The following is a 10,451-nucleotide window of genomic DNA, read 5'->3' as shown; positions in this document are numbered from 1 at the left end:
ATTTCACTTTGCTATCGAAGATGCTCATGTTTGTTTAGACTTGATATGCCCGTTTTGATGTTAGATAGCTATGTCGCAAAGCAGACTGGTTAGGAAACCGAAACTTATCTTAACTCTTGCTTAGTAGCTAACTAGCTAGCCGGTACTCCCAAAACATTGTGTGATAACTAGCACGATATTGTTCCCAAACATTCTAGCTGACATTTGAGATATTCTAGATACTTCATAGCTAAGGGACTCTAGCACCATCAGCAGTCATGTTTCACACTTTTGCAGACAGGAATTAAGACACACCTGTTTCCTGTAATTCAGCGTCATTTGGTTCAGGGCAACAAATCTAGTAATATCAGTTTGTACCACTGTATCAGGGGAGGCTGATGGGAAGAGCTATAGGAGGACGCGCTCATTGTAATGGCTGGAATGGAACGGAGTCAAACGTGGTTTCCATATGTTTGATACTGTTCGATTCCAGTCCAGAAATTACTCCTATAGCTCTTCCCACCAGTCTGCACTGTATAAATCTAGCTACTGTACATGTTGATAAGGTGTTACCACAGTCAGCCAGCCATCGCGTTTGAACATTTACTGTACTGTAACTGTACTCTTTACTGCAGGAAAGCGAGAGGCCGAGCGCTCCGTCAACTGGACAGTGGAAGAGACCCAGGTGTTGCTGTGTGCCTGGAGTGACGAGCGAGTGCAGAAGAGCCTGGCAGAGAATGTCCGGAACCGTCATGTCTTCAAACACCTCTCAGCCCGCATGTGTGACTTGGGCTTCTCCCGCAGCCCTCACCAGTGCCGGCTCCGCGTCAAGACCCTCAAGGCCAACTATGTCAGAGCCAAGCTGCTGATGAGCGTGGATGACTCCCAGCCCTGCAGTTTCAGGTACTACTCTGAGATGGATGCTGTGCTGGGGAGAAATCGCGCTATGGAAGGGACTGGAGGAGGACGCCATTTTGGATCTCCTGAAGGCATAAGAGGATTATTAGGAGGACGCCATTTTGGGTCTGACTTGATCGCAGAAACAGGCCACTATTTGGGATCTGAAGGGATTGAAGGGATTGGAGGAGGACGCCATTTTGGATCTCCTGAAGGCATAGGAGGTTTATTAGGAGGACGCCATTTTGGATCTCCTGCGGGGACAGCAGGACGGCAGTCACGGTATATGGTGTCTGAGATGAAGGTGGAGGAGGAGGACAGGGAGGCAGACGACACCGACGACTACGAGTTCAACGGTGTAGGAATCACCACTCGGTCACTGGTTGGTCCGGGTGGAAGACGCCATGATGCTTTTCTAGAGCACAGCAACGACTATCATGAACCTGCTGGTATGTATTCGTCTGTCTGTCTGTGTCTGTCTGTCTGTCTGTCTGTCTGTTGAATCATCAAAGGTAGACTCAGCGAGATGATATTGAATGAGTGTCTTTCCAGCTCAAAAAGCTGAGACCCACCGTCTCACATTGTTCTGAAATCAGTTCTGTTGGTAGAAACAGATAAGATTAGCGTTCCTGAAACAACAGTATTTTGTTGAAATATAATTTCATCGCTGAGAAATTTAAATGAATTGATTGCATTGAAATTGGCAATTTAAAAAATATATACACTGCTCAAAAAAATAAAGGGAACATTTAAACAACACAATGTAACTCCAAGTCAATCACACTTCTGTGAAATCAAACTGTCCACTTAGGAAGCAACACTGATTGACAATAAATTTCACATGCTGTTGTGCAAATGGAATAGACAAAGGTGGAAATTATAGGCAATTAGCAAGACACCCCCAATAAAGGAGTGATTCTGTAGGTGGTGACCACAGACCACTTCCCAGTTCCTATGCTTCCTGGCTGATGTTTTGGTCACTTTTGAATGCTGGCGGTGCTCTCACTCTAGTGGTAGCATGAGACGGAGTCTACAACCCACACAAGTGGCTCAGGTAGTGCAGTTCATCCAGGATGGCACATCAATGCGAGCTGTGGCTAAAAGGTTTGCTGTGTCTGTCAGCGTAGTGTCCAGAGCATGGAGGCGCTACCAGGAGACAGGCCAGTACATCAGGAGACGTGGAGGAGGCCGTAGAAGGGCAACAACCCAGCAGCAGGACCGCTACCTCCGCCTTTGTGCAAGGAGGTGCACTGCCAGAGCCCTGCAAAATGACCTCCAGCAGGCCACAAATCTGCATGTGTCAGCATATGGTCTCACAAGGGGTCTGAGGATCTCATCTCGGTACCTAATGGCAGTCAGGCTACCTCTGGCGAGCACATGGAGGGCTGTGCGGCCCCACAAAGAAATGCCACCCCACACCATGACTGACCCACCGCCAAACCGGTCATGTTGGAGGATGTTGCAGGCAGCAGAACGTTCTCCACGGCGTCTCCAGACTCTGTCACGTCTGTCACATGTGCTCAGTGTGAACCTGCTTTCATCTGTGAAGAGCACAGGGCGCCAGTGGCGAATTTGCCAATCTTGGTGTTCTCTGGCAAATGCCAAACGTCCTGCACGGTGCTGGGCTGTAAGCACAACCCCCACCTGTGGACGTCGGGCCCTCATACCGCCCTCATGGAGTCTGTTTCTGACCGTTTGAGCAGACACATGCACATTTGTCATGGCTATGTCCTAAAGATCCTTAGCTTTTGAGATAATCACCTCTTCCAGGCGTCTGACAGCGTCTTGGACGTTGTTTAAAGGGTTGACTATAGGAGATATTTGTGCTGCGGTGAGTTGATTATCACCACACTTTTGTGAGATTTTATTGCTTGAACGTCACTGCTGTCAGTATAACCAACAGGGTGCTGATGGGAAAGAGGAAACAATGAGTAACGATAACTTGGCTTCCAGTACCGAGTAAATTTTTATGTAATCTTTAAAAATGTAACCTTTATTTAACTAGGCAAGTCAGTTCAAGAACAAATTCTTATTTACAATGAAGGCCTAGGAACAGTGGGGTTAACTGCCTTGTTCAGGGGCAGAACGACAGATTTTTACCTTGTCAGCTCGGGGGATCCAATCTTGCAACCTTACAGTTAACTAGTCCAACGCTCTAACCACCTGATTACATTGCACTCCACGAGGAGACTGCCTGTTACGTGAATGCAGTAGTAGCCAAGGTAAGTTGCTAGCTAGCATTAAACTTATCTTATAAAAAAACAATCAACCATAATCACTAGTTAACTACACATGGTTGATGATATTACTAGATATTATCTAGCGTGTCCTGCGTTGCATATAATCTGACTGAGCAAACAATCATACAAGTATCTGACTGAGCGGTGGTAGGCAGAAGCAGGCGCCTAAACATTCATTCAAACAGCACTTTCGTGCGTTTTGCCAGCAGCTCTTCGTTGTGCGTCAAGCATTGCGCTGTTTATGACTTCAAGCCTCCCGAGACGAGGCTGGTGTAACCGAAGTGAAATGGCTAGCTAGTTAGCGCGCGCTAATAGCGTTTCAAACGTCACTCGCTCTGAGCCTTCTAGTAGTTGTTCCACTTGCTCTGCATGGGTAACGCTGCTTCGATGGTGGCTGTTGTCGATGTGTTCCTGGTTAGAGCCCAGGGAGGAGCGAGGAGAGGGACGGAAGCTATACTGTTACACTGGCAATACTAAAGTGCCTATAAGAACATCCAATAGTCAAAGGTTAATGAAATACAAATGGTATAGAGAAATAGTCCTATAATTCCTATAATAACTACAACCTAAAACTTCTTGCCTGGGAATATTGAAGACTCATGTTAAAAGGAACCACCAGCTTTCATATGTTCTCATGTTCTGAGCAAGGAACTTAAACGTTAGCTTTCTTACATGGAACATATTGCACTTTTACTTTCTTCTCCTAAACATTGTGTTTTTGCATTATTTAAACCAAATTGAACATGTTTCATTATATATTTGAGGCTAAATAGATTTTATTGATGTATTATATTAAGTTAAAATAAGTGTTCATTCAGTATTGTTGTAATTGTCATTATTACAAATAAATAAATATAAATCGTCCGATTAATCGGTATCGGCTTTTTTTGGTCCTCCAATAATCGGCATCGGCGTTGAAAAATCATAATCGGTCGACCTGTAGCGTGAAGCGCCCCGCCCCGCGCTGAGCACATGTTCAAATACTCGGTGTGACTTTGTGAGAGCAAAGTTTTGCATCACACTCATTCCAATGTCATCTCGCTGAGTCTTAACTTTTTGTTTTTAAAATAATAATTTCTAACAAATCCGATTGGCTTCCAAGCTCCTAAGGCAGTTAATTCGACATCAGATTGGCTGAAGCACAATGTACCAAGGTTATTATAGTTTTTATGATTTAATATTCATGTTTATTTCTAATTCATTTTAGTTTCAGTTCGTTTTAAGAGTTCATTTACTCGTTTTTTATTTAGTTTCAGTTTTATTTTAATGCCAAGAGTGTGCAAAGCTGTCATCAAGGCAAAGGGTGGCTACTTTGAAGAATCTAAAATAAATAAATATATTTTGATTTGTTTAACACTATTATGTAGATGTATATTGTGAATGGCCATAAGATTTATAAAAACAGAATATGAGGCCATGTGAAGCGCTCACCCAGTGACTTCAGAAGGACCTGTTTTGCATCAGTAGTTGAATGGCCTCAAGGTTGAGAAGGCACCACATCAGACACACAGCTGGCTCTCAGTTTGAAGTTGGTAAACGGCTCCAACAACTTCACAAGCTGTTCTAGCTTGGCCCAGTCACGCTCCGTGCTCTGATTTCTTCCCTGTTAGATAGTGATGCACAAGGCCTATTTGAAACATTGCCGTCTACTAGCTCCAAAACATCATACAAAAAGCTTGAAAACCAAAGTTTTTACAACAAGAAAAACTAAACAAGTTGTTTCTTTATTTCTGTTGCAGTCCAAAATATTGGTTTCAGTAGTTTGTTTTTCAATTGTTACTTTTAATATTTTTTATTTTGCTAAATTTGTTTTTCCAATTTTCGTTTTTATTTTTGTTTCTGTTTTCGTTTACTATAATAACCTTGCAATGTGGGTAAACTGTTGATTCTACAGTGTAGAATAATAGTGAAGACATCAAATCTATGAAATAAAACACATGGAATCATGTAGAAAACAAAAAAGTGTTAAACAAATTGCCAAATGTTGTGATAAATCTTTAATTAATCAGATATTCTGATTTTAATGAAATCTTTTTAATCTCTTGCATTGCAGTTCATCCATTGGAGGATGACCGCAGCTCCAGGTCAACACCGCCACCACCCCAGCCTGCTTCCCATTTCTCTCCACCCCCAGACCATAGCCCCAACCTGGGCAGAGGTATCACCATTCCCTCCACCCAGCCCCTAGAGCCTGTGTTGAAGCACCTGGCAGACTGCTTCCAGAGGCTGGTCTCAGAGTCCCGGGGTCTGATGGTACAGCTGGAGGGCCAGAGGCAGGAGCAGGTCAGAGACAGATAGATATGTGTATCTAAACAGGGCATTCAGAAAGTATTCAGACCCCTGGACTTTTTCCACATTTTGTTACTTTACAGCCTTGTTCTAAAATGGATCAAATAAAATCCTCATCAATCTACACACTACCCCATAATGACATCACAATACCCCATAATGACATCACACTACCCCATAATGACATCACACTACTCCATAATGACATCACACTACTCCATAATGACATCACACTACTCCATAATGACATCACACTACTCCATAATGACATCACAATACCCCATAATGACATCACAATACCCCATAATGACATCACAATACCCCATAATGACATCACAATACCCCATAATGACATCACACTACCCCATAATGACATCACACTACACCATAATGACAACAAAATTGTTTTTATTAAGTATTCAGATTCTTTGCAATGAGAATCAAAATTGAGCTCAGGTGCATCCTGTTTCCATTTATCATCCTTGATAAATCAATTGATTGGACATGATTTGGAAAGGCACACACCCGTCTATAAGGTCCCACAGTTGACAGTGCATGTCAGAACAAAAACCAAGCAATGAGGTTGAAGGAATTGTCTGTAGAGATCCGAGACAGGATTGTGTCGAGGCACAGATCTGGGGAAGGATACCAAAACATTTCTGCAGCATTGAAGGTCCCCAAGAACACAGTGGTCTCCATCATTCTTAAATGGAAGAAGTTTGGAACCACCAAGACTCTTCCTAGAGCTGGCCGCCCTCCCAAACTGAATTGGGGGAGAAGGGCCTTGGTCAAGGAGGTGACCAAGAACCCAATGGTCACTCTGACAGACCTCCAGAGTTCCTCTGTGGAGATGGGAGAACCTTCTAGAAGGACAACCATCCCTGCAGCACTCCACCAATCAGGCCTTTACGGTAGAGTGGCCAGATGGAAGCCACTCCTCAGTAAAAGGCACATGACAGCCCGCATGGAGTTTGCCAAAAGGCACCTAAAGGACTCTCAGACCAATACGAAACAAGATTCTCTGGTCTGATGTAACCAAGATTGAACTCTTTGGTCTGAATGCCAAGCGTCACGTCTGGAGGAAACCTGGCACCACCCCTACAGTGAGGCATGGTGGTGACAGCATCATGCTGTGGGGATGTTATTCAGAGACAGGGAAACTAGTCAGGATAGAGGGAAAGATGAACGGAGCAAAGTACAGCGAGATCCTTGATTAAAACCTGCTCGAGAGAGACCTGAAAATAGCTGTGCAGCGACGCTCCCCATCCGACCTGACAGAACTTGAGAGGATCTGCAGAAAGTGGGAGAAACTCCCCAAATACAGGTGTGCCAAGCTTGTAGCGTCATACCCAAGAAGACTCGAGGCTGTAATCACTGTCACAAGTGCTTCAACAAAGTACTGAGTAAAGGGTCTGAATACTTATGTAAAGGTGATATTTCCGTATGTATTTTTTTTGCAAAAATTTCTAAAAACCATGTTTTGCTTTGTTATTGTGTGTAGATTGATGAGGAAAACAATACATTTAATAATTGTTTAGAATAAGGCTGTTAACGTATCAAAATGTGGGAAAAGGGGTCTGAATACTTTCCCGACTGCGCCGTATGCGTGATGTGTCCCAAATGGCACCCTGTAGTTCCAATACATGATAGAGAAGTACTTCAGACGCACAACATACAGTTCTGCTAACTGTTAGCATGTTAGCACCGTTGAACATAGAGCTGGGCGATATGGACGGAAAGTCATATTGTGATAAATGGAACTATTTTTGCTCAACAACAACACATTTTGGGGGGGCGATGGAGGGGGGGGGGGGGGGTTATGGACAGTTTACCTTAGTGACAGAGCTCTCAGCACATTTTGGGGGGGGCGATGGAGGGGAGGGGGGGGGGGGTTTATGGACAGTTTACCTTAGTGGCAGAGCTCTCAGCACATTTTGGGGGGGGGGGCGATGGAGGGGGGGGGGGTTTATGGACAGTTTACCTTAGTGGCAGAGCTCTCAACACATTCTTTCCGGTACCTAGTAAGACAACTGAGATGATATCGTATGATTCAAAAAGTAAGCTATTTTCATCTAACGTATTCAGTAAATAATGCATGGTTTGATATTTTGATGTGCAATCTGTCGAAATAGGATTCAATAATTATCTGATTTTGTTTATGGTTTTTCAGAGAAATTGACGACATCTTTGTGCATATTGTCCTATAGACTATATTATACACCACCTGAAGAAGGGGGAACCAGAAAACATCTAGCTAGATGTTAACTCTGAATATGAATATGTTGTTAGATTGCCATCTAGGCTAATTGATTCATCTATCAGTAAATGTAGGCTTATGTCCTACAAAAACGTCCCAGTGTGTAGACTACTTGATGTCGGCCTATTCGCTTCAAATGGCTCCGCCGTCACAATCAAAACCATATTAACTACAGCCTATTCTGGTTGTAAAGTGGTTCCGTTAACTCAACATTAAGAGATGCGTTATATACTCACCGAATGTTGCGTAACTAACTTTCTGTAAGGAGAACATCAGTCGTAGCCTGGTGGTGTAATGTTGGGAGGAATGTTTTCTTGGCGCACATTAGGTCCCTTGATACCAATTAAGCAACGGGTCCATGCCCGAAGAATTCAAGCTGTTCTGTAGTTAAAGGAGGGTCCGACCCGGTACTAGATACGTGTACCTAATAAACTGTCCACTGAGTGTACATCATAATGCTTTTGGTATAAAACTAAGTGTCTAAACTCTTTGTCTCTTTGTCTCTTTGTCAGGCTCGCTGGCAGCAGGACTTGCTCTCTCAGTGGCTGGAGAGGGAGGAGACGAGGCAGCGGGAGACGGCGGACAGGGAGGACCGGAGGGAGAAGGCCCGTATGGCGCATGAGATTAGGGTACTGACGCTCCTCAGTGGCCTGGCCCAGAACCAGCAGAGACAGAAGCAGACACAACATCACAGCTGCAGCTGTTGCCACCAGTGTAGCAGGGTGGAGGCGGTAGGTGAGGCTGCTGCCGGGCCCTCGACCATCACCAGACATGATGATGGAACTGAGGACAGAGACTGGACGGACTCAGAGGCCTTATAGAAGAAAGGGTGGGGTACAGACCTGGGATACAGACCTGGGATACAGACCTGGGATACAGACCTGGGACACAGACCTGGGATACAGACCTGGGATACAGACCTGGGATACAGACCTGGGTTACAGACCTGGGATACAGACCTGGGACACAGACCTGGGTCATCTTAAGTTCAGGGGTGTGTAATCTGCTCATATACTACGGCTGTGTTTTTGACCCCAGGTCTGGTGGGGGGTAAGCACTCCATGCCTTTCAGAATGTATGTTGACCTCTTGTTGGAGTGTAGAGCCTACATTAAATACATCTGTTTTTGTTAATTGTTTTATAAAATGGTTTAACCTTGACGTTACGGGTTCAGTGGTCTCAGTGAAGCAACTGAAATTCCGTATTATTCTCTCAACTTTTTTTTTTTACAATCTACTTTATTGTCAACTTCACCGATAAACTGTATCGGTGTTCATATGGTTCTCTTGTATGGATACTCTCATCTGTCCTGTTCACTTTGCTGACAGGTTTGCTCTCCTGTGCTTCATTCCATTTTTGGTTTCGTTTGACACCTAATGAACACACCCCAAGTATGTATGAGTGTTCCTGTTGAAAAGGTGTGAATGTCTGTCAGCCTGCTCAGACTCTGTTTTTAGGAAGTCACCATCACCATCATCATGATCATCATCGTCAGGGCTACTGCAGCGTCTCTCATGGCCAATAGACGTGTTGACGGCTAGTTGAATAGGCAGGTGGTCTGAGAGGAGGTTAGCTAATTACCACAGAGCTGCCCAACCAGGAGGTGTGAAGAACGAAACGTTGGAGGGGTTGAGGTCAATTCACTATCAACTCAGTCACTATGGGAAATTAATTGAAATTGCAAGAGATTTGACAAGTGACTGATATTTTTTTTTTTACTGAGGGTTTTTCCTATTTGTCCTGAATTAATATTAAAAAGTGCCACTCCAGTCTCCCTTTTCACGTCATTTAACACCTGATCTACTGAACAAAAGGCCCATCTCAATAGGTGGTCCAGGTTAGTCCTAACGTAGCACAGTGGGGGGGGGTTCCTCTTTTGTGCCTCAAGCAAGAGGAGGCATCACAACTTCCCATCAAACCAACTCCTTGAACTTTGCAGTTGTCTAAACATTTTTTGGTAAAAACACAATTTGTTTCTGAAAAATGTTTGTTGCCCTTTAGTGTGTGTACTTTACTGTACTGTTTAATTGGGATATTGCTTTTCAACAGGAAAAGTTCAAAAATCGCCCAGAGTACATCTTTAAGTTCCCCCACATCCTGATGGTTGTGAGGAGGACAAACTTATTTCAATGACTAAAGCTCTCAGTGGGAGACGTACGTCGGCGGACGGCGGTGATGTTTCAACCCTATCCAGAAAATGTCCATCCGTTTTCACGGACAAAAAAAGTTTGTGTGAATTTAACTTTTGACGGACCGACAGATATGTTATCCAATTATAAAAGAGCAGGACGCACACTGACCAATGAGAAAAGAGCAGCACGCACACTGACCAATGAGAAAAGAGCAGTACGCACACTGACCAATGAGAAAAGAGCAGCACCCACACTGACCAATGAGAAAAGAGCAGCACGCACACTGACCAATGAGAAAAGAGCAGCACCCACACTGACCAATGAGAAAAGAGCAGCACGCACACTGACCAATGAGAAAAGAGCAGCACGCACACTGACCAAATAGAAAAGAGCAGCACGCACACTGACCAATGAGAAAAGAGCAGCACGCACACTGACCAATGAGAAAAGAGCAGCACGCACACTGACCAATGAGAAAAGAGCAGCACTCACACTGACCAATGAGAAAAGAGCAGCACTCACACTGACCAATGAGAAAAGAGCAGCACGCGCACTGACCAATGAGAAAAGAGCAGCACGCACACTGACCAATGAGAAAAGAGCAGCACGCACACTGACCAATGAGAAAAGAGCAGCACTCACACTGACCAATTAGAA

The 10,451-nt window shown here is 44.3% G+C and overlaps 1 protein-coding gene across 1 annotated transcript in view; it reads left to right on the top strand.

Annotated features, from left to right (window-relative positions):
* The window catches only part of LOC129847646 (uncharacterized), a 10,565-nt gene extending 1,131 nt beyond the window's left edge, over positions 1–9,434 (top strand). Inside the window, exons 2-4 of the mRNA XM_055915394.1 lie at positions 615–1,325; positions 5,170–5,399; positions 8,175–9,434. Of these exons, the coding sequence (XP_055771369.1) occupies positions 615–1,325; positions 5,170–5,399; positions 8,175–8,483 (1,250 nt within the window). The 3' untranslated portion in view covers positions 8,484–9,434. The remainder of the gene's footprint in view (positions 1–614; positions 1,326–5,169; positions 5,400–8,174) is intronic.
* The last annotated feature ends 1,017 nt before the right edge of the window (positions 9,435–10,451 follow it).

This window comes from Salvelinus fontinalis, unplaced genomic scaffold (assembly GCF_029448725.1).
Source record: "Salvelinus fontinalis isolate EN_2023a unplaced genomic scaffold, ASM2944872v1 scaffold_0910, whole genome shotgun sequence".
Taxonomy (NCBI): Eukaryota; Metazoa; Chordata; class Actinopteri; order Salmoniformes; family Salmonidae; genus Salvelinus; species Salvelinus fontinalis.
This window is presented reverse-complemented; position numbering and strand designations above follow the sequence as displayed.